Below are 27,718 nucleotides of genomic sequence, written 5' to 3'. Positions count from 1 at the left end.
TTGGCCACGGTGGTTAACGCTCTCGTTATATATCAAATAGACTACTGCAACATGCACTATGTGGGGTTGACTTTGAAGACTATTTGGAAGCTTCAAGCAGTTCAACGGATGGAAGCCAGTTTGCTTACTGGAATGGCATACAGGGAGCATACACCCCCCCCCCCCACCAACTGCGTCAGCTCCACTGGCTGCCAGTCTGCTACCGAACACAATTCCAAGTACTGGCTTTAGCCTATAAATCCCTAAACAGTTCTGGTCCAGCTTATCTGTCCGAACGCATCTCCTTTTATGAGTGAGCTAGAGCACTAAGATCGGCTGGGAAGGTCCTGCTCTTGGTCCCATTGTACTCGCAAGTGCGATTGGTGGAAATGTGAGACAGGGCAAGCAATAATGAAGTAGTTAAATGATAATCTCGGGATTTGTGCAATGTTTAATGTTTTATGTCAATGTCTATTTCTGATGCTTTATAGTTTTAATGGTTTTAATCCACAGTTATATGCTATTTTTAGATATGTGATATGTTTTTACATATATGTGAGGCATTGAATTTTGTCATTTAATCATGTTGTAAACTGCTTGGAGTCCCCCAGGGGTGAGAAAAGCAGTATAGAAATGCAATAAATAAAATAATATGTGTATAATAAAGTGTATATGCAACATGAATGGATTTATATTTGGCTTGGGTCCCATCTCCATGATATCTCCTTATTCATCTGTGAAGGCAAATGCAGATATTCCAAAATCTAAGAGGGAAAACATTCAAGACACTTCTGATCCTAAATATTTTGGATAAGGGATTCTCAGGGCCCTTCCACACAGCCTTATAACCCAGAATAACAAGGAGAAAATCCCACAATATCTGCTTTGAACTGGGTTATCTGAGTCCACACTCAGACAATGTGGCATTTTCTGCCTTGATATTCTGGGATATAGGGCTGTATGGAGAGCCCCCGGTGGTGCAGTGGGTTAAAGCGCTGAGCTTGTTGACCGAAAGGTTGCAGGTTTGAATCTGGGGAGCCACGTAAGCTTCTGCTATTAGCCCCAGCTCCTGCCAACTTAGCAGCTTGAAAACATGCAAATGTGAGTAGATCAATAGGTACTGCTCCGGTGGGAAGGTAACGGCGCTCCATGCAGTCATGCCGGCCACATGACCTTGGAGGTGTCTATGGACAACACCGGCTATTCGGCTTAGAAATGGAGATGAGCACCACACCGCAGAGTCAGACACGACTTCATGTCAGGGGAAAACCTTTACCATTGGGCTGTATGGAAGGGGCATCAGCCTTGCACCTATTGTTTTTAGTTGAGTGTTTCCTAAATTTTGATCCTCCATGTCTCTATCAAACATAAGTGAATTCATGTTAAAATTTGGATCTCAGATCTGTTGTGTATGTGCATGTATATGTAAATAAAGATGTTCCAAAATCTGAATAAAATCCGACATTCAAAATACTTGGCACCCAAGAATTACACAGTGGTTTCTTAGGGTGCATCTACACTGCACAATTAATGCAGTTTGATGCCACATTAACTGTTATGGCTACATGCTATCATAGTCTTTAGCCTTCTCTGCCCAAGTAGTACCTTGCCAAACTATAATGGCAGTTCAACCCATGGCAGTTCAAGTGATGTCAAATGGTATTAATTCTACAGTGTGGAATGTGCACCCCCAGAGCCCACCAGGGGGCGTTGTCAGGAGAAAGCAGAAACAGAGGGGCAGCCGGAGAAGAACGTTCCTGTCACAAGTCTATGGTTCTCTGTCCTGCTTCCTCCTTGCGGAGGCTTCTTCCTGTTTCAGCATTTGCAGGGCGAGGCGTTTCCACAATGGCGGCGCTGGGGCTGTCGGCGGTGCAGCAGGTGGCGGTCTCGGTGGTGCTGGTGCTGTGTGCCTTCGTGGTGATGCCCCGGATGTTCGGCGGGGCCGGGAGGGCTAACCGCGGGGCCAAGGCCTCCCCCAGCCGTCACGAACCGCATCAGCACCGCTACGGTAACGTGTTTCCCATCGGGATGAGATGGCTCGATGTATCTTGGGAGTTGCCTGAGCTGCAAATCAGCTTCTTCGACTTCTTTATCGGTTCACCTTTCTTCGCCCCCAAACCTTTTTGTAAATGCAGACGCGAATGCAAAAATCAGAGGGTAGATCATGATGGCCAGGGCAAACTGTTTGGACTTCATCTCCCACAATTCCTAACAGCCGGTAGACTGTTAGGGATTGTGGGAGTTGAAGTCCAAAACTCCTGGAGGGCCGAAGTTTGCCCAGGCCTCATCTATATTTAATGCAGGCTGACACCACTTTAACTACAATGGCTCAGTGCTTTAGAATATGGGAGTTATCGTTTTATTGGATCTACAGCCATCATATTGTTGGCTCATGGACAACAAGTGAAACATGAGCCATCAATGTGATGCGGCATCAAAAAAAGTCAATGGCATTTTGGCCTGCATCAATAGGAGTTTAGTGCCTAGATCCAGGGAAGTCATGTTACCCTCTGTTCTGCCTTGGTTAGACCACACCTGGGATACTCTGTCCAATTATGGGCACCACAGTTTAAGGGAGATGTTGACATGCTGGAATGTGTCCAGAGGAGGGCGACTAAAATGCTCAAGGGTCTGGGGAACAAGTCCTATGAGAAGTGGCTTAAAGAGCTGGGCATGTTTAGCCCTCAGAAGAGAAGGCTGAGAGGAGACATGATAGCTGTGTATAAATATGAGAGGAAGTCATAGGAAGGAGGGGGCAAGCTTGTTTTCTGCTGTCCTGGAGACTAGGACGTAGAACAATGGCTTCAAACTACTGGAAAGGAGATTCCATCTGAACATTAGGAAGAACTTCCTGACTGAAAGCCGTTCAGCAGTGGAACTCTCTGTCCCAGATTGTGTTGGGAGGCTCCTTTTTTGGAGGCTATTAAACAGAGGCTGGATGGCCATATGTTGGGGGTGCTTTGAATGCAAATTTCCTGTTTCTTGGAAGGGGTTGGACTGGATGGCCCATGAGGTCTCTTTCTGCCAAAGAGTGCTCATGCCAACCTACTGTTGCCATAACTCAATAGCATTGTGCCATGGCAGTTAAAGTGGTGTCAGACTACATTAATTCTGTAGTGTAGATGCACCCATAGATTACACAATGTAATGTGATTTTTGTTCCTGGGCTATAAATGTAATGTCCTAATTGGTTCTGTCATAAAAACAAGGAAAATGTTTATTAAACTGTTTTTGCAGCACGTTTTGTTATAGTTTTTAAATGAATATCTCATAGACACTCAACCAATTAGACATAGTTTGTGGCAGCCACAAAAAATGATGTTTCTGGAGCACAATTAAACAGGAAATAACACTTTCAGACCAGGAACAAAAAAATTCTCAAATGTTATTACATAGTTTTACGCATGCTATACAGCACCTAATGGTGTACACTGAACTTGCAATATTCTATTCTCTTTGTCTATCTTCATGTCGTTTCTGACTTGTGGAGACCCAAAGGGGAACCTACCACAGGGATTTTCTGAGATAATATGACTTGACCAGGATCAGCTTGTTGATTTTCGTGACAGAGCTATGATTTGAACCTTGGTCTCCAGAGTTGTAGCCCAACACTCAAATATGTTAAATCAAATCCAATACAACTGCATTTTTTCAATTCTAAGACCCATGTTTTCCTCCTATATATATGCTTATCTAAAAATGAAGTGCATCTTAGAATCACAGCTGTATCTTGGGTATTTTGGTTCTTGGTAGTGAAATTAGGATGCATCTTATAATTCAAGAAATATGATAAATAAGCCAGGGTTTGTAATTAGTTGCTGAAAATTATTTTTGTGCTTCAGCCTTCTGATCTTCCTGCAGGAACTGGGATTTAAGCAATTGCACTCCAACTACATCTAAAATACAGCAAAAGTACTTTTTCCTATACCTATCTGAGAAATCTCAAGCAAGTCCAAGTCTATACAAAAAAAAATACTCAATCTCAAATGATACGAATTGATGTGTTGTACTGAACTTTCAGTTGGACTGAACTTGCAATATTCTATTTGTTTTGTAGGTAGACCTGAGAGACTTCTCCAGTCACAAATGAATTCAGAAAATTCTGACACTAAAATGTATCAGAGCATTCAACAAATGAGGAACGCAATGGAGAAGGAGATAAAGACTGAACGGAGCAGAGGAAATGGCAAAGATTTTGCTTTAACGCTCATGCCTTTATATGCTCTTGGTGTGGGAGTGTTTGCTGTGTACAAGTTCTTAAAGGTAGTCATTAAGGAACCAGAGGGCCATTAGGCAATAGGTTTTAATGCAACTGGAATTGATTCTGCAGTGTGCTTCTATGTAAATGTGGTTTCATATATGACGTGCCAAGTGAGAAGGCTAGTTTCCCTTCTCTTTGTTATTTTGGATATTAGCAGTTTTTTCTATACAGTTATTTCAGATGGACTTTTTCATCTTGCAGCATGAAAAGTGTTATTAAATTACATCTTGTTTCTAACTGAATTAGGCAAGACAAAGGTCTCTTTCTTAAGAAGGATTAACCACAGCAAGTTTTAGACTTGTGTACTCTTTCCCTTGTTCACCTTGACCATGATGTGAAAGGCTTCTTTTGTAGATTGTCTGTGGTTTAGTATGTCTGCACCCTAAACTGTAATCAATCTTAACTGGTTAGTTGGAATAAGACAGCTCATAAACGGCACTTTGTCGGAGGGTGTAATGCGTAGCTTGATATAAGTATACTTTAGTTATTGAAGTAGATGGCTTTGCTACCTGATAATACAGGATTAGTAGTATTATTTGTTTATTTATTTACAGCATTTTTACCCCACCCTTCTCAACCCTGGGGTGGGGGGGAGAACGGGGACAGAGCGGCTAACAAAGGCAGCAATTCGAATCCATAAATCAATAACACAGTATAAAACCATAAATACATATAGAGTTAAAACAATAGCAATTAATTATAACCAAATTATCATAACAGTCATTAAATTAAAAACAATACTCAGAAGTGATAACATGGAAAGAACAGAGGTAGGCTTCTACACCACAAAAAACTTACCATTACAGTTTGCTTCTAACATTAAGTGATATTACTTGCTTAATTGTGTCTTGGGGCTTTAATCATTAGATTGCAATTTTTAAAACAGTGTAAGATTTGTTGATACATTTTATAGAGAAATGTATTTTACCAATTGCAGATGAAAGCTCAAGAAGAAAAATTAACAAATAAAGAGAAAAACACAGAAGATAAAACAAAAGAAACAGGTAGTGTAATTCTTTTGCTTATCCTTTTATGTAATTTGTGATGAAATGAAGAGGGTTTAACATGCTTTTCATTTTATCTGAACTGGGAAGTTTTAATTGCCAGTTTGGAACAAGCCAAAGCATGGTAAAACAGCTTCAGGCCTTGACTTCTTCCAAAGTTGATAACCATAACTTATTCTGTGATTGAAATGGGAATGTGTAGTTAACTAAACACATCATAGTTTGATTGCATGCTTTGACAATGAGCTGTTTGACACCTCTACTTATTCATAGAAATATCCTGCCATTTTACCACCATATACAAGACGGATTATTGAAGAGTCTGGTCAAAATGAAGTAAACTGAATGTAACGTTAAATATTCCTCAGTTCTAAGAATAATTAGTTGAAGGTAATTCTTTTTAAATTCTTGAAAAATGATTGCCAAATTAGATTTGAACGGTATGTTTATCTATTTGATCACATTGGGCTTATTAAACTAAATTGGTTTTTAAAAGTGTATAATATACCGTGTTTTGTGGATTGCACATGGGGGTTGTATTGTAAGAATATTCTACAATTTTATGAGAAATGCATTCTGCCCACATCTTATTGATCTTTTTACCAAAGCTTCCTCATAAAACTATTTCTAGGAAAATGTGTAGGCATTACCCAGTCTGTTTGGAGACTGGAAGTTTTAGGAGAACAACCATGCTGGAAATGAAACTTGATGTATATTTGATTTCCATACAAATCTGTCTTGTATATGAAATCTTGCAATACATTATTTGTTTCCTTACCCTCCTAGAAAAGAAGGCTTTTGAAAATTCTTTTACTTAATTGTGTAACTTAATGCATCTTTAACCTGAACAATATAAAACTTTCATGAGGCCTAGTTAATAGAATGCTTTAAATCCCATCGAGTTACAAAATTTCTTCTTTACATGTTTGTCACAAAAATAGTCACTATTTTTGGAAATGTGCATGCATGTTGTTAACAAAACCACTAGACTCATTTAGTAAGTGTTTGTTCTCACTTGTAGAACATCAGCTTTTGGAGCTGGAGCAACATCTAGCTCAAACAGAGAAAATGCTGAATTCTTTGTTAACTCAGTTAGATCCACTTTCGAGCTGGTAAGTAAATCAGGGTAAACCATAACATTTTGCTTTAATAATATGCTTTTGAATTCTATTAGGCATTCAAAAATTATATTTCTGTACTTTATATGTTTTTAATTGTTTTTATTGTGTGATCTTATAAATTTGTTTAAATGTTTTAAATTTTATACTGTATATGACTGCGGCATCAAATGTTTGCCGAGTTGTAAGCCGCCTTGAGTCGCCTATGGGCTTGAGGAAGGCGGGATAGAAATATTGCAAATAAATAAATTGTTTTGAGCTGAACAGAAATGTCACTTCTTAATGATCTGGCTAAAATACATAACATAGTGATGGCTAAGCAAATTGGAAAATAACATTTTGATGGGCATGTCACAGTCTTGATCCAATGCATCTGGCTAGAAGTTGGACTGAATTTCATTGGTGTACCCAACTTCCTCTGACTGCATCGCGGACAGTGAAACTGTATCATTACCCATATTACCAAGATAGTAGTGTTAGCTCCTTCACAATGACCAGTTTTTGCTCCTTGAAATCAGATCTCCATGTTTGCAGATTGACAGTACTTTTAATTTTAATCAGATCTGTCAATTTGAACTTCATGTTTTCAAGATATTACTGTAGTGATTCATTGACTGGCTCAGCTGTGATAAGAATGTAATGTTGAGAGTTTTCAGAGTGAGATGATTTGTGTTTGACAGCTAGATGTTTTTCAGCTCCCACTCCCATCTTTCTTTACATTGCAATACTAGCTGCGGCGGATGGGAGTTGTTTTCCAACAAAGTCACAGGATCTTGTACCTTCTGAGGGTGGTGGGAATAGTTGTTCAAGCATCAGAGAGTAGTTGGCCAGAGAAGTTAATAAAAAGAAGCCAGCTTCATAAACTGTTGTTTGAATTATGTTAGTGTTAAAAATAGAAACATTATCATTTTCTTTTTCATGTTGTGTTTAGGTGGGGAGGGTGGAATATGAACCCCAAACTCAATTAGCATTATACTTCTTGTTGTGTTCCCAACTTATGGCAATCCTTGGCAATTTCTTAGCAACAATTGTTCCGAGGGCTTTGTTTTTCTCTTCCTCTGACCCTGAGAGAATGTCACTCAGTGAGTTCCCATGGCCTAGTAGGGATTTGAACCCTATGTCCAGAATTGTAGCCCAACGCCAAAATCTTTATTTGGGTGGGATACATAAGTTCAGTCCTTTTGCTACCACTTACTCAATTGTCAAGTCATTCTTTTCTGGCTTTTCAGTATTAATGCCTTGGCCTCTGAACAGAAAGATGAAATTATGGTACAACTTGAGTCTATTAGGAAGTTGATGAAAGAAAGTGGATTGGACAAGTCAGCAATGAAACCACAAGGTAATTATTTATTTGCCATTTTACAGTTTGTAAGAAAAACTCCATTTGATAACTTGGGGTGCATCTATACTTTAGAATTATTGCAGTTTGACGCTACACTAACTGCAATGGCTCAGTGCTATGGAATCTTGTGAGTTGCCATTTGGTGAGGAACTAGCACTTTTTTTGACAGAGAAGACAGGAAGCATTCTAGAACTACAGCTTCCATAATGCTTTTTGTCTTCTCTTTAAAGAAAAGCATTATAGGACTACAGCTTCCATAATGGAGTTGCAGTGGCACAGTGGGTTAAACCCTGTGCGGTTGGTGGTTCGAATTTGTGAGACAAGGTTAGCTCCCGTCTGTCAGCTCCAGTTTCCCATGCGGTGACATGAGAGAAACCTCCCACAGAATGGTAAAACATCCGGGCATTCCCTGGGCAACATACTTGCAGACGGCTAATCCTCTCACACCAGAAGCACCTTGCAGTTTCTCATGCTGCTTCTGACACGAAAAAAGCTCCCATGATTCCATGGCAATTAAAATTGTATCAAATTATATTTTTTTGCAGTGTAAATACACTCTTAGATCCCCAAAAATGCTACATATGTTTTTTATGGTCTTAATGTGAGGTGACATTTTGCTGGTATAGTGCAGTTTTCTAATCTTAACCCGTTCTATGCCTTCTGATTGGGTTATTAATTTCACCATTCTCACATATATTGTTCTAATATGGTGACCTTCCTTCATTTTAATAGAAAGGGATGATGCATACTAATTTTATTATGTATAGGTTTTGATTTACCCTGTTAGAATTAAGAAGATTTTTGCTTCTGCTTTATCTTTTCACTCTATTTTCTGTACATGATCTATACATTTGTTTGATCTTGCCTAACAAAAGGAACCTGGTTTATGATTAAATGTGGAAGTCAATCGGGCATATTAATGCAGTACATAATTACTTATAATTAAGGCATTATATGTGCATGTAATTTGAGGACAGCATTTATTTTAATTGTTGTAAAGGCGTTAAACTCACCAGTAATTTGAAATGTTACTTGTTTCTTTGAAAATCAAGATATTAGCCATACATGCCAAGAGAAGCTTGAAGATCTTATTCAATCATTCGATGAACCTCCTGAGACAGAGATGAGTGAGGAGAGTGATGAAAAATGTGAGCATGAAGTGCTATTTGATGACTCTGAGGAACATGGTGATGAAGAAGAGCATGAACACTTCGATCATGAGTTCTTACTTAATCTAATGGAGGAACCAAAGAAGATGGAAGCTGCTGAAGTAGCTAATCTAGATTCAGCAGACATTGGATTAAGACGCCGTATTAGAAATGAATAAAACAGATAGAAGTCAGTGATGAATTATTGCACATCTTATTATGCACTTTTAAATTATCCTGTAATAGGTACACATTTACTGTAATATGCTTTGAAATGAGATATTTATGAAACTTTTCTATTTATTTATATTATGCTGAAAATCCTATATGCTGTCAAGTTTTATCATATTTTTACAGTGATTAAAGTTGAGGAATGGCAACAAAATATGTAGTAAGCCTTTTTGTTTTCTCTCACAGTAAAATGACTCTAGCCATTGGTTTGTATTGAAATAACATGGAACAAATACCAAATGGTATTCTGAATGGATAGTACTGGTAGTTAGTTCGGATGTATATTGACATAGTGCAGATGTGTTTCTTGTTTCTGCTGTTCGTTTCAGCAGAACGAACACCTGTAGAAAAGGGAAGGGCGACTAAAGGAGGAGGGTGACTCAAATGTTCAAAGCTCTGGAAAACAAGCCCTATGAGGAGCGTCTTAAAGAATTGGGTATTTTAAGCCTGTAGAAGAGAAGGTTGATGGGGGACATGCTAGCCATGTATAAATATGTGAAAAGATGCCTTAAGGAAGAGGGAGCAGGCTTGTTTTCTGCTGCCCTTAAAACTAGGACCCTAAGCAATGGGCTCAAATGACAGGAAAGGAGATTCCATGTGAACATTAAGACCCCTTCTACACTACCATATAATCCAGATCGTCTGCTTTGAACTGGATTATCTGAGTCTACACTGCCATATAATCCAGTTCAAAGCAGATAATCTGGATTTTATATGGCAGTGTGGAAGGGCCCTTGGAAAATCTTCCTGACCGTGTGAGCTGTTCAACAGTGGAACTCTCAGCATCTCTGCATTGTGGTGGAAGCTTCCTTGGAAGCTTTTAGAAAGAGGCTGGATGGCCATCTGTCAGGGGTGCTTTCATTGTGCTTTTCTTGCATGGCAGGGGGTTGGACTAAATAGCTCAAGAGGAATCTACCAACTCTTATTACTCTATGATTCTGTGAAAAGATTTTGCTAAAGCTTTCTATATATTCTATACTAGCTGTCCCCTGCCACGCATTGCTGTGGCCCAGTCTGGTGATCTGGAAAATAAAGTAATGAGAAAGCGTTGGTTTCTAATATATGTAATTCCTTTAAACAATATTTCTTGTTGTTTCTTTGTCAGTGTTGATGTGGAGAGTGTCTGGTTTGCCTACTCTGGAATATGCAACATATCATAGTCCTTCTTTAAGGGTCTCTTTCAAATCTATGATACTATATCTGTGTGTGTGAGAGAGAATCACATCTATCTATCTATATTTATGACTGGATGGCTCTTTGTCAGGAGGGCTCTGATTACATTTTCTTCCCCTGGTGAAGAGAGTTGGACTGGATGGCCTTAAGTATTTTCTGTTGGTCATGGGGGTTCTGTGTAAGTTTGGCCCAATTCCATCATTGGTGGAGTTCAGAATGCTCTTTGATTGGAGGTAAACTATAAATCCCAGCAACGACAATTCCCAAATGACAAAATCAATGTTTTTGAGTGGAGGACATAAATTGGACTGTTAGGTGTCTTGTGTCCAAATTTGGTGTCAATTCCCCCAGTGGTTTTTGAGTTCTGATGGTAGCACGAACTAACATTACATTTTTATTTATATAGATAGAATCGTAGAGTTGGAAGAGACCTCATGGGCCATCCAGTCCAACCCCCTGCCAAGAAGCAGGAAAATTACATTCAAAGCACCCCCTACAGATGGCCATCCAGCCTCTGTTTAAAAGCTTCCAAAGAAGGAGCCTCCAACGCACTCCGGGGCAGAGAGTTCCACTGATGAACGGCTCTCGCCGTCAGGAAGTTCTTCCTAATGTTCAGATAGAATCTCCTTTCTTGTAGTTTTAAGCCATTGTATAATGAAGATATAACAAGAGAAGCTTGGTGATATTACATACAGTTAATCAATGTACTTCTTGAGACAGAGGTTAATCTACACTGTAGAACAGAGGTTTCCAACACGTGGTGTGCAAGAACTAAAATATGGTCAGTGACCTCACCGTTACTACACCATTGCAATGAGAATGACTGGTTTCGCAAAACTCTCTTATAGTGCCAAGGTTGATTAAATATGGTTTTCTGTGAGCGAGCAGATGGTGACTAATGGATGGCATATGTTCTGAATCAGAAACTAGAGCTGACATGGTCTTTCCAATGCAATTTTCTGAATCAGCACCCCAAATAACCAAAACAAATCTAAAGTTGACCAGCGGGAAGGCACTAATGTTGGAGAGTGGACCCTAGTCAAAGTAGTCCCTGGTCAAAAAAAGGTTGGGAACCATTGCTGTAGAAAGAGTGTATTTTGATACCAGTTTTAACTGCTATGGCTTAGTACTATGGCATCAAGGGATTTGTAGTTTGCTATGGCACCAGCACTTTTGTACAGAGAAGGCTCAAAATCTTTTAAAACTACAAATCCCTTGCAATGTTGTAACCCGCCTCAAGCGATGAGGAGAGGTGGGTAAGAAATAAAATTATTATTATAATCCATAGCATTGCACCATGACAGTTAAAACAGTGTCAAATTGCATGCACCTAAGGATGTGCCAGGAGAGCGATGAAAAACATGAGCATGAGGCAGCGTGTGCCCCAAGGGGTGAAATACCTTCCTTTGCAACAAAAACAAGACCAAGCAACAATCATCGCAGGAAAGTTGGGCCAGAAAATGAAGAAGACTGTTATTTATTTACTCCATTTATATACCGCTTTTCTCAGCCCTTGTGTGACTCGAAGTGGTTTACAGTAGCAAAACATTCAATGCTTAAACATCATAAAACAATTAAAATCATGGTCTCAATATACAATCATCACAAAGTCAATAACTCATTGTGTCTCTTAGTTAAAATAAAGATCCGATCTCATCCTGTCGTTCCATGTTCCAATATTTGTTACACTGCCTTTTCGAATGCCTGCTCAAACAACCAGGTCTTAACCTTCCTATGAAATGTTAGCAAAGAAGGGGCAGATCTAATGTCTCTGGGAAGGGCACTCCATAACCTAGGGGCCACCACTGAGAAGGCCCTGTCTCTCTCCCTGCCAAATGTATTTGTGATGCAGGCAGGATCGAGAGCAGGTGATCTTAATGTTAGTGCTTAGAGCCCTTCCAAGCAGGTCCTATATCCCAGGATCTGATCCCAGGTTTTCTGTTTATCCCAGATTATCTGGCAGTAAGGACTCATGTAATCCAGTTTAAAGCGGAAAACCTGGGATCAGATCCTGGGATATAGGGCCTGCCTGGAAGGGCCCTTAGTTGAGTGCTTTCTTCCCGGATAAAAGGGACAAAAAGGAGCCGAGAGCGTCTCCAAATCAAGCGAGGGGAGAGGGCGTGTTTGGGGAGGATCCGCCATCTTGTTTGCTGGTCGCCTAGGCAACCAGAGTTGCAGGCTGCGGCGCTTTGAGGCCTAGGCAAAGAGGGGCCTTTACGCCTCGCCTGAGCTGCTCAGCGCCACTTCTGTTTTCGCCCAGCCTTTCCACGGTGGGTCCTGCGTCCCATTTTACCTGAATTTACAAAACAAAACGGAGGGGTGGGGGCGGGGGCTGAGTGGTGGGCGAGGCTAGAAAACCAAGGCAAATGGAGGGATTTTTTTGAGTGAACGAAGCAGGTTTTCTTCACTCGACAAGGACGGGCACGCAGGCGCCTTCATTTTGTATGTGCCTTTACCTAGTTTTGCTAAAACCGTGTTTGCCAAACTTTTTGACCTCAGTTCCCAGAACTCCCAGCCAGTTTAACCTAGAGTCAGGGATTCTGGGAGGTGTAGTCTTACACTGTACAATGAATGTAGTTCGGCGGGAGGCCCAATGCTGTGTAATTTCAGGAGTTGTAGTTTGATGAGGCGCCACCACTCTTGGACAGAGAAGGTTATAGGAGACATTGCAAAACTACACTTCCCAGAATTCCACAGCATTGAGCTATGGCAGCTGAAGTGCTGTCAAAACTCATTAACTCTACAGTGTAGATCAGGCATGGGCCAACTTCGGCTCTCCAGGTGTTTTGGACTTCAACCCCCACAGTTCCTAACAGCTGGTAGGCTGTAAGGAGTTGTGGGAGTTGAAGTCCAAAACGCCTGGAGGGCCGAAGTTGGCCCATGCCTGGAGTAGATGCAGCTCAAGCCACCTGGAAGACCAAAATTTGGGAACCACTTTTCCTAGAGCAGCATAACATGTGAGTAGATGAATAGGTACCACTCCGGTGGGAAGGTAATGGTGTTCCATGCAGTCATGCCGGCCACATGACCTTGGAAGTGTCTAAGGACAACGCCGGCTCTTCGGCTTAGAAATGGAGATGAGCACCATGCTCCAGAGTCGGACACGACTGGATTTAATGTCAGGGGAAAACCTTTACTACTAAAACTAAAACTAAAACATAAAAGGGTAGGTAGGTACACCAGGAGTCTCCGGTGGTGCGGCGGGTTAAACCGCGAGCTGCTGAACTTGCTGACCAAAGGGCCTGTGGTTCGAATCCAGGAAGCAAGGTGAGCTCCCACTGTTAGGCCCACCTACTGCCTTCTGCAGTTCGAAAACATGCAAATGTAAATAGTAGGCCTGTTTGATCAAGAAAAAATTTGTTTCTAAATTCGATTCTTAATTGGGGTGTTTTTTTGTTTCGATATTAAAAATATTTACAAAACTTTCCAAAAAAATGTTTTGTTATTTACGAATTTTCGTAAATATTTTACAAAACATTTTAGAAAAAAAAAATTTCTTGATCAAACAGGCTAAGTGTGAATGTTGCAGTAATGATTAGCATTGAATGGCTTTCTCCCACCCTGGACATTCCATAGTATTAGATGATATATAACTCACCATTTGCCTAGTTTCCAACAGACCTCTGAGGATGCCTGCCATAGATGTGGGCAAAATGTCAGGAGAGAATGCTTCTGGAACATGGTCATACAGCCCTGAAAAGTTACACAAGCCGGATGGCGCGCGGAGGCCGCTTGTGAGCGCGCCTGGAGGGCCCCAAGTATGCCATATGTGGTGTAGATGCACTCTGGGCGCCTTCACTCATGCTGCAAACGGGGACACCCATCCGCCCACGTGGCTGCAGCAAAGGCGCCCAAAGAACTACAAAACAGAGGACCCTGGGAAGCCCAGGCAGGAAGTGAGGTGTCCTTGCGGGGCACGCTGGTTTGCTAGTCGCGAGGCCAGTCAGGCGGAGAAAGGGACCGGGAAAAGGAAGAAGAGCAGTGGCAGCATGACAGCCGCGGCGCCGGAGTGAATGCAGCTGGCTGCTCCGGGGACGGGTGGGCTTGGCAGATAAGCGCTTCCCACTTCCACCCGCGACCAACTCAGTGGGGTTGCCTGGGCAACACCCCCCCCCCCGTGCCACCCCGTGGGAATCTTAGGGGGAGATTTCTCAACCGTGAACTGCACTAAAGAGGAGGAGGAGGGGGGCGCAGGAGCCAGAGCCGGATGGCGCGCGGAGGCCGCTTGTGAGCGCGCGCGCGCCATCCAATGGGCTCCGGCTTCTGCGCCCCCCTCCTCCTCCTCCTCCTCCTCCCAGCTGGGAGGAGGAGGAGGAGGAGGAGGGGGGCGCAGGAGCCGGAGCCCATTGGATGGCGCGCGCGCGCTCACAAGCGGCCTCCGCGCGCCATCCGGCTTCTGCCACGCTGGGGTGCTTGGGAGCGCCGGATTGGCTCCCAGGCTCCAGCACTGCAGCACCACTCAGCAGCAGCCTCCATGCCATTAACGACACGAGCTGAAGCTCGTAAAATACATGGGGCTGCTGCTTCGATATTTTTAAACCCTTCCGGGTTTAAAAATATGTTTTGATATCGCGTCGGATATTAAAAAAATAACGATTAAAAAACGAAAAACGAATTAACGAAACAAAACCGACAGGCCTAGTAAATAGATCAATAGGTACTGCTTCGGCAGGAAGTTAATGACCACATGACCTTGGAAGTAACTACAGACAACGCTGGCTCTTCGGCTTAGAAATGGAGATGAGCACCACCCCCCAGAGTCGGACATGGCTAGACTTAATGTCAAGGGGAAACCTTTACCTTTACCTTTACTAAAGCTACAGATACTGGTTGGGTATCCCATATCTATGGAGCCCCCGGTGGCATAGTAGGTTAAACCCCTGTGCCGGCAGGACTGAAGACTGACAGGTCGCAGGTTCAAATCTGGGGAGAGGTGGATGAGCTCCCTCTGTCAGCTCCAGCTCCTCATGCGGGGACATGAGAGAAGCCTCCCACAAGGATGATAAAAACATCAAATCATCTGGGTGTCCCCTGGGCAATGTCCTTGCAGACGGCCAATTCTCTCATATCAGAAGCGACTTGCAGTTTCTCAAGTCACTCCTGAAACGACAAAATAAATAAATCCCTTATTTGAAATGCTTGGGAGCAGAAATGTTTTGGATTTTGGAACACCTGTATTTGCCTACCCAAGTACCATGGAGATGGGACCCTAATCTAAACAATAAATCTGTGTTGTTTATACATCTTATAGTACACATAGCTTAGAAATTATCATATACACAGTATTTTAAAATCATGTTTTGCATGAAACAAAGTTTGTAGCCACTTGACCATCAGAAAATAAAAGTGTCCCTGACTCAGCTGCTCGTGAGGACAATTTCGGAGTACAGGCAGTCCCTGAGGACAAGTTTGGAGTACAGACAGTTACAAACATCCGATTTACAAACAACTCATAGTTAAGAACAGGGGTGAGACAACAGGAAGTGAGGAATAGACCCCTTGCAAGGAAAATTCACTTCTGAGAGAGATATTATGGGGAGAAGATGCCTCCACTGAAGCCTTCTCATCAATCCTTGTTTCCACAACAAGCCAATTTTTTCACAATCCAATTATCATAGAGACAGAAAGTGAAATGAAATCTTCTGAAGGGGCACATACAGCAAAATAAACAATACAGGGTTGTTAACCCTTCCCTATGCAATCCAAAGTGTTTGGCTTTTTACACTTAAAATGTACCTGTTCTGACTTATATAAAAATTAGCTTAAGAAGAAACCTACACACCTATCTTGTATTTCAGAATAAGGGGTGCTCAACCTGTAATGGGGAAAGAACCCCCAAACCTAGCAGTGTTTATCTGAAATATCAATATGCAAAAAATCTTGTAGCACCTTTGAGACAAAGAGCCCTATCCCACTATGATGTTACAGTGCTATTATTCCATTTTAACTACCATGAAACATTGTATGGACTTGTAGAGCTTGTAGTTTAATGAGACCCCAGATCTCTGTAGCCTAGTGGGGACTGTTCTTGCTGTTGCCTCTTGAATATTTGAAGCCTGGTCTCTTGGAATCTTGTTCAAACATTCAAATCATTAGTCTCAGAGAGGCAGGATAATAAATGAATAAATAGTTTACTTTTTAAGAGATAAAAAGAAATATGTTTGAGGTAGTGCAAGCATGTACCATGGCAAGTTTCAAGTGAAGAATGGAAAATGAAATTTATTGATATTGATAGCTACTATCATTTTGTGCATAAAACAGAGCAATTAAAATGGATAGATACTACCATTTCCAACAATACATTGAAACACATAATCAATCATACATTGACAATTTTTAAACAGAGCTACAATTTAGGAGGAAATATATTTACTAAGAACTTTATTCTTTTAGAAACAATCTCATATATGAAGATATCTTTATTTGTTTTTGTTTTACACTTTTAAAAAAGCTGATCGCAGTTCAAATGGATTTGGAGATTAAAGGAGTTGCTGCATCTCCAAGGCAAGCACCACTGTCTGCAAGGCAAGGCAAATATGCTCAAGTAAGTTTAAATTAATGATTATTAATTTTTAAACATACAATTATTTTTCTTTTAAAAACTGTAAATGAATGTAACTGACCTCCATATTTCATATAATTATTTAGATGTGAATATATTATATAGATGATCTGGAAACCTGCTTGTTGTTTGTCAATTTAAAGCGATTCTAAGGGAAATCTATAATGCGATTTTCTTGGCAAGATTTGTTCAGAGGAAATTTGCCATTTTCTTTCCTCCAAGACTGAGAGAATGTGTCCAAGGTCACCCAGTGGATTTCCATGGTTAAATGGATTCAAATCCTGTTCTCCAGAGTCATAGTGTAATGCTCCAACTGCTGCACCACACTGCCTCTTAGGCCTGCAAGTTATGAATAGAAAATGACTACGAATATAGAGAAAAGGTAGTAACTCATTGCTAGTAAATAGCACAGATATTATCCTACTCTGTGATAATTCAGGAAATGTAACCTTCTGTAGTACCATAGAGTGGGTTAACGTTTCATTCTTTTCATAATTATTCCTTTATTTTTTCTGTTTCCCCTTGCTATGCCTTTATTTTTAAGATATTTTCATTTTTAATTAAAAGCTTTGCAATCCTGAATCCCCCAAGGCACATTGGGTGGGCTGTAAATAAAGTATCATCATCATCATCATCATCATCATCATCATTCTTATCTAAGGTTTAGTACAGTATTTTAAAGATGTAGAAAAACTTGGGGTAAGAAGTTTATATGTTATTTTCTAGGACTGGAGGCCACAAACAAAGTCAAGCCATGGACCCCGACCAGCAGAGTAAGTCTATTTTTCATTTACATACTTTGCAAAATGGTTGATTTTCCCCCTCAAAAATATGCAAAAATTAGAAAGGCAGAATGATCAAGAACTACTGTTGGAAAAAGCCAAGGAAATATAACCAACAACATGGAATAAATATTAATTCATTTCATAGCATGTGTTATTCAGCATCTGTTGCTAGCCTGTCCAAACAATTTTTCACCCCTGGATATGCATGTACTTTCAAGTTGTTTGTTGACCTATGATGACATTAGAACTTTCATAGGATTTTCTACATAGGCAAGGCATATGTAGAGGTGGTTTGCTGTTGTTTTCCTCTAATATACAGCATCGAAGTTCTAATCAGGGGTAATCTTGCTTAGCTTCAAAGATCACAAGGGACCTGGTGCTTTCAATGTATTTGCCTTTCTCTTTTTCATTCTTAGTGGTATAATTTCACTATGAAACTATGTTAAAATTTGCTTGCCCTGTTCTTTATTCTAGATTCAACAGAATATTCCATAGATGTGTAATGTAATGGAAAAAGAATACATGTGATATAGATGATGGATTATAAGATACTGCATAGACATTGCCAACTAAAACTGCACACACACAAAGGCAAACATTCACACATATTAAGAGTGCACAGACAGACTAGGTACTATAGGTACTGAAAGAACAGAGGCAATAAATAATAATAAATAAGACATTAGTGGGGCTCATTCTGTGTTTTAAGGTGTGCACAAGTTCCTGTAGAGAAGTAGTTGGACAGTTTTGTCCAATGCACACATGGAATTGGCAATAATAATCCAGTTGATCATTAGATGTGTAGCCTGATATAAACAAACAATGCAATATTTGCCTGATATAAACAAAATTAACTAACTTCACGTATGAAGATTTATGCTGTGTACCCCAGACATAGGACCTTAGTCATATGCTCCTACTTCCTCTCTTCCTGTGCCAGGATGAGGGATCAAGTTTTCCTTCCTATGTGCTGATATTTTATACTCACTGGCATTGAGAATAGTTTCCCTAATGCCAGTCATTGGCAGTGAACGAGCTGTATAATATGAATGAAATACAGGTGGTTATAAACCTAAACCAAAGCATGATTATGACAAAAGGCAAATTGCAGGGATTTTTTTTTTACTCATGTGGTTGCTCTTCTGTCATAACTGAACGCTGTACAACATGCCAAAATGCCCCAAAGTAGATTTGATTTGTTTATTGTGTGTCTTCTTTGGATGACCAGCAGAGACAAAGAGAAAAAAATGTGTTTATAGTAGCACTAACACCTGTGTGAACCTTTATGGAAAATCTCTGCCGTCACCCAAAAGAGTGTCTACACAGACACAATATCCCAAGGCTGATCTGGAGTACTGAAGTCTGCAGAGGCCCTAGGATGTTCTTACTGTAGCTGCAGAGGTGGAGAAGGAGCTTTTTATTACCAGCCCCTGGTTATTGCAGGTGGGAAAGTGTCCTGATAGTCCAATGGTGCCAAACCCAGTTCAGTGCCACTGGATAGCCATCTTTACAATCCCCCTCTTGATCTCATCATAGTAGTGACCACCAGTCACAGAATGGCTGGTGGCTGTTGCTTATCGCCTGAAGTGATATTGGCAAGGGCATGAGAGTGATTTGGGAGAGGGAAGGGAAAAAGCAGGAATTACTCCTCCTTCCCCTTCCTTTGCTTTTCCTTGTGCCCCATCCAGTGTGACTCCAGGTGATGACTGATGGCCCCAAGTTATTTCATGCCTGGTTGATAGCCACTGTGACAAAAACAGGAGGGGTACAGTAAGTGTCATCCTATATGTCTGGGCCAGGAACACGGGATAGCCATGCAAACAGTTGTAGTCATTTCTGTCTTAGAGCTGGCACAGCTGGTTACATGAGCACAAAGTTGTTTTTTGCTCTGGATTCTTGGAGAAACTTCAGAGCATCCTGTGACTTTTGTTAATGTGGTTCAAAGCCGTGGAAAAAGGACACTGCCTTCATTAACTCAAATCAGCTCCATATGTCATATAGTTGCCACAGAGCTTATTCTCCTTCCCATTCATGTGGATGTACCCCAAGAAGGAAGGAGCACTCTATTCTGCACTGATGAAATGCAGTTCCCTTTGCTTGTAGGGCCAAAGGTTGCTGGTAGAAAATTACGAGCACTTGTGTGGATATAAATGGTGCTCAGTGTTAGAAAATCCTTGCTGCAGATTATTTTCTTCTTGAACACTTTTACACATGTCAGTATTGAAACTAGGTAATATTACACTCAACTTCACTGAGCTAAATGCTTCCCTGAGCCAAATACTTAACTTAATTAAGCCAAATGCTACAGACAAAAGACTGAACACTTGTTTCTAAATTCCAAATATGCAAATGTATTAGTTGAGAAATTTAAGACTTTTCTGTATTGTGGCTCCAGCACAGAGTGAAAAGAATTAATCTGCATTGTCTTGAGCAGTTCTCAGGTGGAAACAAAATAATTACCAGCCATATACCTGTAGTGCCTCTAATGCTCCTTTTAATCATGGATGAAGAAGTCCCAGCTTTATCTCCTGCTTGAAAAGCTACATGCCTCATTGACGGAAAAACATTTGGTGGCCCCTGAAACTCAGGGGAAATGTTAACATTTTGCTATCTTTCCTAATTTCTAATTATTCTGCAGAGTTCCATGCCTAGACTTGGGAAAATTGGGAGATTCAGAGGATGAGGTAACAAATATGAATTATTATCTGAAAATAATTAATACTCACTCAAATGTAATAATTGTCAGAATATAAACATTAACAAGAAAGATTAGACTTCAAATCAACATATCATGCTGTGAATTGATTCACATGGCCTAGATGTGACCGTTCTAGTTCAGGGGTGGAAAAAGTGCTGAACTTTAAACAGCTCTCAAGATTCTTTATGTGCCCCTTCCAGGCTTTTAATGTTTTTTATTAATCTCCAGGCCATTTTAGCAACAGGAGAAATCTTTTTTTTTCCTAACAAAAAGTTATCCAAAGCCTTTCCCACCAATAGAGGAAAATTGTTAGAAAATATCCTCACCTGGTTAGAACTGTGGTTAATTTGCTTTCAAAACACTGTAGAGTATAGCCCTGCTGGGGCCCAGTACAGATCCTATCTCACACAAAAGTTGTCCATCCTTATTTGAACATGTTATTAAGAAGAATTAAATGTTCAGTTTTGTGCCGAATGATTATTCCAGGATCGAAGAAAGCTGTTGTTCTTATAAGGATTTCAGTTTTTCTAAAAACACTTTCACCTATATGAGGGTATGTAAAACTTCCATGTTGAATATCATAGATGTCAGATGAAAATCTACACAATGGCAGATTACAATAGCAAAATTGGAAAGCTTAATTCAAGTTACATTTTTCAAATAATCCATTTATAACGACCCAAATGAAACTCTTTAATGTGAATTTTTTTACCTTGACATGCTGGCTATAGTTTAAGAGAGATCACTAAATAGACTTATGATTTTTGTAAAAGTGGACATAACATAGTTCTAGTATTCAGTCTGGTACATGTTTCTATTGTTTCTCTTGTTAGTCGTAATCTGAGTGAGTCCATCTAATTTCATTTCAGAATAAACTCTCAATAATAATTACTCTTTCTATTACATTTCATCACTCATTTGTACTTGATATGTGGAAACATTTCTAACATAAGAAATTATACAGATAACTCACAAATCTAAGGTAAATCTATGGTTTTTAGGTAGTTTGTGTAATTACACTATCTCTGTATAGTTTAATGGAACATGATGTATTGAAAAACATAAGACAATAATCTTGTATTTTCTTTTAGGATGGAGATACCTACAAACCATATAGTGTTGAGCGTTCTCATGCTGGTCCTCTACATTCAGCTTCAACTATTAGCTGGGGTACTCCATTACATACTCCTTATGCACAGCATTATACTGTTCAACAGGTAAGTTAATTTGTTATTGTAGGTATATTTAGGAAACAAATAGTACATTGAATTGTTCATACATAAAATGGGGTGGATATGTCAGTGAATTATCAATTAACCTACTGTTATTCAAAAAATGCTTTTTATATTTTGAAGTTTTTTTAAAATTGTAATTCTATCACTGGTTTAATTTGAAATAATGGTAATGGCACGTCAGTCATTGTCTACTTTTGTCAATATAATTGAAATTTTACATAAGAGTAACTGTGTGACTTTAATAATTAAAGTATGCTATATTTTAAGTATTGTGGCCTTGTTGTTTTTCCATGTACATCTGCGTCTGAAATGCACTGGACATGATTCAGTACGCAGTCCTGTTAGGATAGAAGTTTGAGTGTAATGACCTAATTGCTGCATCTGGTCTTAATTAAAAGCCTATCTCTTTATTTATTCAGTGTGAACATTTTCATTGATAGTGTTCTTTCTCTTTCTGTTTCTCTCTCCACATATGATTGTAGTAATTATAGAATGAGCCTAGAGTGCTGTGCTTTTTGTTAACAGATTGCTGAAGCATAAAGGCTTAAGAGATCTGATTGATCTGAGATGGAGAATCTTTACGTTGATTGAAAAGAAAGAAATGTTTAACTAACAAGTAGTTAGATTAATGGGGACTTCAATAAGTAATGATGACTATGGCTTCTGGTAAAGAAAGAAACATTATTAGATCTGAAAAGTCTTGATATCAGAAATAGCATAGAAGAAACTCTAACTTTAAGACTGTTTTAAGGAAACCAGGCATAGTAATCAGTAAAAATCTACTGCTAGGAAGTTGAGAACAAGCAGCTGATCATACATTGTTGCTGGCTGAGTACAGACATTATTAGCTATATCCCTAAGAATTGTATCAAAGCATGATAGAAAAGAGGTGGAAAATTGCATTGGGTAAGATCAGTGATATTAGCAATAGAACATATTCAGAGGACATTTGTGAACAATTAAAATATTCTATCATATATTTATGGCTGGGGCTGGCCCCTAGAATATACAGGGTTAGTCAAAATGCATAGGCCAATCTGCCATTCAATTGAATGGCAGATTGGTCTATGCAGTTTGACTAACCCTGTATAACAGTATGTAGGTATGCCTGAAAGACTGTTCACAGCTTGGGAGTTCTCCTAGATTGTCTCTCCAAATATCAGCCCAGGCAGATGTACAGTTAGGAATGATTACTATCAAGTACCAAGTTTGGAAACTCCAATTAATTCAGAACACGGTAGCCAGACCAGTTACATGACATCTAGGAGTGAGCATATCACACTCATACTACAGTCACTCCACTGGTTGCCAATTAGTTTTTGGGCAAAGTACAAAGTATTAGTTTTGATCTTTAAAGCTCTGCATGGTTTGAGTCCAGGTTACCTACAGAATCACCTTCTCCTGTACAATCCGTCCCTTGCTGTAGGAAAATAACTAGACAGTTCTTTGACATTTGCCCCTGGCAGCTAGGAAATTACTGTATAGAAAAAGGAGCTGCAGCAGAGGAAAGAAGTGTCTGCAGGTGGGAGGAATTTGGGTCATTGTATCATTGGTACAGAATTTCAACAGCCATCAAAAAAGGGAGTTCCAGTGGTTAGCAGCATGTCAGCTGATAATATTGTTTAAAGGAGAGATTTAAACATGATGAAATAATTTTTCTCTTTCATTACATGATTTTTCTGTTGTCCAGACAGCTAGAAAACCTGGTCTGAAGAAATCTGAGGTAGGTTTGTTGTAGAAGAACATGTTTTCTGTACCAAAATTAATGGGTTTTGATATTTTTACTACTTCCAAATAACAAAAAAAATTCAGATGTTAAAAACATGTCCCACACTAAGAAAAAGGTAGCGTGTAAATAAAACAATTAATGGGTTTTGATATTTTTTACTACTTCCAAATAACAAAAATAAATAAATAAAATATTCAGATGTTAAAAACATGTTTTGTAGAAATTTCAAGCTATTTTCAGGTGCTTGTTAGTGCAATATTAGGTTTAGGCTATTGACCAATGCTTCAACTTCTATTTTAGATATGTATGCAAATGCTTTTGTTTTGCAACATTGTCAAAACTAAGTATAATTTGGAAAACTTTTGTTAGAGTGGCTACTGTCCTCATATTTAGTGTCTTTCAGTAAATACATCTTAGGAAAACAATAGAATTTGCTGTAATAAAATTTCTGTTTTACTTGCAGTTTTCTTTATGTGAGCAGAATACAGTACCAGAAAACCTGCCGCCTCCAGCAGATAAATACAAATTGAAATATCAGCAATATGAAGCCGAAATGAAAGAGGAATATAAATGTTATTCTCAAAGAGCTGCAGAAAAGAAAAGGAATAACGAGACTTTTGAACCTCCTGGAAAAATTGATGAGAAGGAGGTAGTGTTCTTATTTAATTTGAAAATGGAAACTATATTAGCCTTGTCTGCCTAGAAAGACTGTTCTCAGATAAAACTCTTCAGGACAAGTTGACATATAGAGGTATAATCTACAAGGTATTATATAGATTTCTGTTTGCGTTTAGCACAGGTTTGGGTCTTATTGTTTTCCAATTTAATAGTCTCTGCCCATTGTACTTTGTCCTTTATACTGTTTTTATTTTCTGGTAGTAGTGGTAGTTTTTTGCATCGCTATTGCTGTTTTGTATTATCTCTCTGGCTGCAATTTTCATTTCAGATGCTGATGTCTGGGTCATCCTTTCCCCTCTGACAAAACCACCACTTCATTCCATAGTGTTTCAACACCTCTGTTGATAATTGCTTTGACCCTGCTGCTTTTTTAAGTCGTCACTTCTAGTCTCTAAGTTTGAATGATGTCCCCTATATATATTATGTGGGGTCTCTCTTGATCTTGTCCTTAGCAGGATGTACTCTGTCTAAACGTCTGCCATTGAATTTTTTTTCAGAGCTGCTGAGTACTCTCCCCACATTTTCCTCTTCTGTCTGTTCTAATCCACTGATTAATTAACTTTACTCAAAGTATTGTTTTCACCTTCTTTTGCTGAGTCTTTGTTCTGTTAGTTAAAGTCTGCATTGTGTAACTTCAGTTAATCCCTGATCAAAGTAGCACTTGACACATTTGCCCCATTCTCCCAGTTAACTCTCATCACTCTCCTCCCTAGTCCTGGTTCAATGCCTATTCATATGCTCATGCAGCTGCAAACTTCTGGAAAAGAGAAAAAGAGCTAACTGAGTCCAGTGCAGCTCCTGTTTGTCTCTTCTGCCTGTGCCATCAGCTTCAATAAGTAGCAATACTTACCTTTCCTTTTTATATAAATAATTTAAAAGGTTTATTTACGATTTTCTAAACACTTCACATAATACATTTTTCTTGTTACACCTTCCATTCCCAAATCTATACTCCTGCCACCCCATCATTCGCATAGTATTATATTCTAGTTTCATCCATTACACATAATTGTTGTGATATATTTTCTAATCGTTCTAATTGTTCATCCACAGTATTTCTTGATCATTTGGTGGTTTGATCATATATGGCTTCCATATGTTATCAAATAAATCATCTTCTATTTCTCCTTTTACTAACCTTTGCTTCTAAGTTTGCTGCCCATACCCTATTTAACCAATTCTTTATTGTCAAATTCTATAGTTTTTTCCCCCAAGTTTTGACTATTTTGAGACTTGCGGCACATAACTTGATGTGTTTCAATGCAGTAAATCCGCATTTTGAAACTGCACCATATGGCAGTGCAGATCAAGTCTAATACAAGATTTTTGTTTACCAAATCCTTATTCTTATTTTCTGATACAGAAACCATTAGTAGAGCTCCCCTGAAGTGTACTGTTTCCCCTACTATTTGCCTTAGCCATGCTCAAACTTCATCCCAGAATCTTTGTACTTTTGGGCTCCAATCCCCTATTTCTCCACACTTTCTCTAACATAATTTGGAAATTCCATTATTCATTTTATGCAGTTTGGATAATAGTACCATCTATGCATAATTTTCAAAGTATTATTTCTCAGTGGTACTGAAATGAATTTATACACTTTGGTTTCAGTACTTACCTTTCTGAGTCACAGCAGATTCAGTTATCCTAAGTAATTTTCTCTACCTTTCATATCTGAAACTCTCGTCATTCTGTGTTAAAGATTTTGCTATCTTCATCAGCTGAACAATTAAATCTCTTTGTTCTTTTTTCCCTTTTTGTAACTTATTTGTGTTTTTTGCCAGTATTAATGCCTAACTCAGTGATGCCATTTAAGATGTCTACAAATTAGATGAATCCACAGAATGACCATTTAGTCCAATCTCCTGCCATGCAGGAAAATCACAATCAAAGCACCCCCAATAGCTTCTTGTAAGAAGGCAATGATAGGACAAACCAGCTTTGTGTAAAGATGGAGTATGTGTAAAGGTGGTGGATGGAGTAAACCAGGAGCTCTGGCTCCAAATCGCCACATTTTTGCAGATCACTAATAGACCTTGGGCCACATGCTATTGTTTAAGGTTTGCCATTTTCTAGAATAAAATGAGATGAGATGGGCATGTATACTATTCTAATAGTGAGGTCATAGACACCTTTTCAGGAATGAGTTTTGGCTATTTTGAAAACGTCGTCTGTCAAATCATTAAACTTGGAATTTGTGAACGGATGTCATACATATGGAACAGTAAATGAACTTATTTAATTCATATCATTATACCTTCGCGAAGTTGTTCCCCAGCATTACTTTTTAATAGAACATTTACAGAGGTAGAAAATTATGTGGAAAGAATAGGAATAGGTTCCTGCACTGTAAAAAAGGAAAATAGTTCAAAATGCTCCAACAAACATCTTATCTAAAACTAAGACTGGGTCTGAACTGATATACAATGCCATTTCAGAATGCAGACCAACTGCATTGAACCGGATTATATGGCAGTATACAATCCATTTCAATGGAGTCAAGCCGCGTTTTGAAACTGCACCATATGGCAGTGCAGATCAAGTCTAAGAATACACTCATGTGAAATGAAACAGCCAGGTCAAGTAAACCTTGTAGAAGCAAAGAAAATGATTTCGAACTCTTAAGAGCCCACTTGAAACTTCTTCGCAAATACATTCAGTGATACTTTTTTCTCCTTTCATTAGTCTCCACTTTTTTTGGTTTCTGTATTGATGTCCAAACACACACATATATGCTTCTTTAACATGATGAGGAAATAGCTGGCAAAGTAGACTTACCTGCTTTTTACTTTTCTCACCGTAGGATGGCCACATATACTCAGTAAGGGATTCTGGAGTTAGCTGCTGTTTAACTTCCCTGTTATGGCAGGAACTTGCAGCTACTATAAATCCTATTCTTACCCAGTTCAAGCTTTAATTACATTGTTTGCTCTGAATACTGCAGTGCAACCCAACATTTTAAAAAGACTGTTAGTATCATATAATCATAGAGTTGAAAGAGACCACATGAGGCATCTAGTTCAATTCCCTGCCATGGAGGAAAAGCACAATCAAAGTACCCCTGACAGATGCCCATCTAGCTTCTGTTTAAAAGCTTCCAAGGAAGGAGCTTCTACCACACTTCGAGGCAGAGAGTTTCACTGCTGAACAGCTCTTACAGTCAGGAAGTTCTTCCTAATGTTCAGGTGGAATCTCCTGTAATTTGAACCCATTACCCCAAGTCCTTGTTTCCAGGAAAGTAGAAAACAAGCCTGCTCCCTCTTCCTTATGACACCCTTTCATATATTTATACATGGCTATAATGTCTCCTCTCAGCCTTCTCTTCTGCAGGCTGAACATTCCCAGCTCTTTTAAGACGCTCCTCATAGGGCTTGTTCTCCAGACTTTTGATCATTTTAATTGCCCTCTTCTGGACACCTTCCAGCTTGGCAATATCTCTCTTAAATTGTAGTGCCCATAATTGGACAGAGTATTCCAGGTGAGGTCCCACCAAAGCCAAATAGAGAGGTACCATGACTTCCCTTGATCTAGACACTATACTCCTTTTACATCCTAAGAGAGCCATGATTTTCAGATATGAAATTGCATTGTTGAATAATTTCAGAAAAATAGTGACCTCATTTTCTGACAGCTGTGTGAGATAAATTGATTTCAGAAGTACACAATATTATGTAGCTGGCCTGAACAAAATTTCATGTTTAGGAGAAAAATCAAAAGTTATATCATTTTTCTGCTTGACAAGCCTCCCAGGTATCTTTTTTAATGAACTGCAATT

At 39.4% G+C, this 27,718-nt stretch overlaps 2 protein-coding genes across 4 annotated transcripts in view; both read left to right on the top strand.

The window, feature by feature from the left end:
• Nucleotides 1-1,752: 1,752 nt before the first annotated feature.
• On the top strand, nt 1,753-9,237 carry CCDC107 (coiled-coil domain containing 107). Its single transcript, XM_060777438.2, has 6 exons — nt 1,753-1,987; nt 4,037-4,242; nt 5,178-5,244; nt 6,266-6,356; nt 7,592-7,701; nt 8,757-9,237. Exons 1-6 carry the CDS (start codon nt 1,825-1,827, stop codon nt 9,029-9,031), a joined length of 912 nt encoding a protein of 303 aa, XP_060633421.2. The 5' UTR covers nt 1,753-1,824; the 3' UTR covers nt 9,032-9,237.
• Nucleotides 9,238-12,395: 3,158 nt separating this feature from the next.
• Nucleotides 12,396-27,718, top strand: part of CAPS2 (calcyphosine 2) — a 41,868-nt gene continuing 26,545 nt past the window's right edge. For 2 of the 3 annotated variants that reach the window (XM_067469099.1, XM_060777439.2), the window contains exons 1-7: nt 12,396-12,526; nt 16,708-16,800; nt 17,545-17,591; nt 20,242-20,287; nt 21,393-21,518; nt 23,227-23,259; nt 23,729-23,914. In XM_067469099.1, the coding sequence (XP_067325200.1) occupies nt 16,723-16,800; nt 17,545-17,591; nt 20,242-20,287; nt 21,393-21,518; nt 23,227-23,259; nt 23,729-23,914 (516 nt within the window). In that variant the 5' untranslated portion in view covers nt 12,396-12,526; nt 16,708-16,722. The remainder of the gene's footprint in view (nt 12,527-16,707; nt 16,801-17,544; nt 17,592-20,241; nt 20,288-21,392; nt 21,519-23,226; nt 23,260-23,728; nt 23,915-27,718) is intronic. The other variant, XM_060777440.2, reaches the window with a different exon arrangement.

The sequence above is a fragment of the Anolis sagrei genome, chromosome 5 (genome assembly GCF_037176765.1).
Source record: "Anolis sagrei isolate rAnoSag1 chromosome 5, rAnoSag1.mat, whole genome shotgun sequence".
NCBI lineage: Eukaryota > Metazoa > Chordata > Lepidosauria > Squamata > Dactyloidae > Anolis > Anolis sagrei.
The sequence above is the reverse complement of the archived record's forward strand: the minus strand, read 5'-3'. Positions and strand labels throughout refer to the sequence as shown.

What these genes read in the sequence shown, in the direction of transcription:
- CCDC107 (XM_060777438.2), top strand. Translation starts at nt 1,825, where the DNA reads ATGGCGGCGCTGGGGCTGTCGGCGGTGCAGCAGGTGGCGGTCTCGGTG. An exon ending in CTGTGTACAAGTTCTTAAAG is followed by an intron (nt 4,243 to 5,177) that starts GTAGTCATTAAG and finishes TACCAATTGCAG; the next exon opens with ATGAAAGCTCAAGAAGAAAA. An exon ending in TTAGATCCACTTTCGAGCTG is followed by an intron (nt 6,357 to 7,591) that starts GTAAGTAAATCA and finishes CTGGCTTTTCAG; the next exon opens with TATTAATGCCTTGGCCTCTG.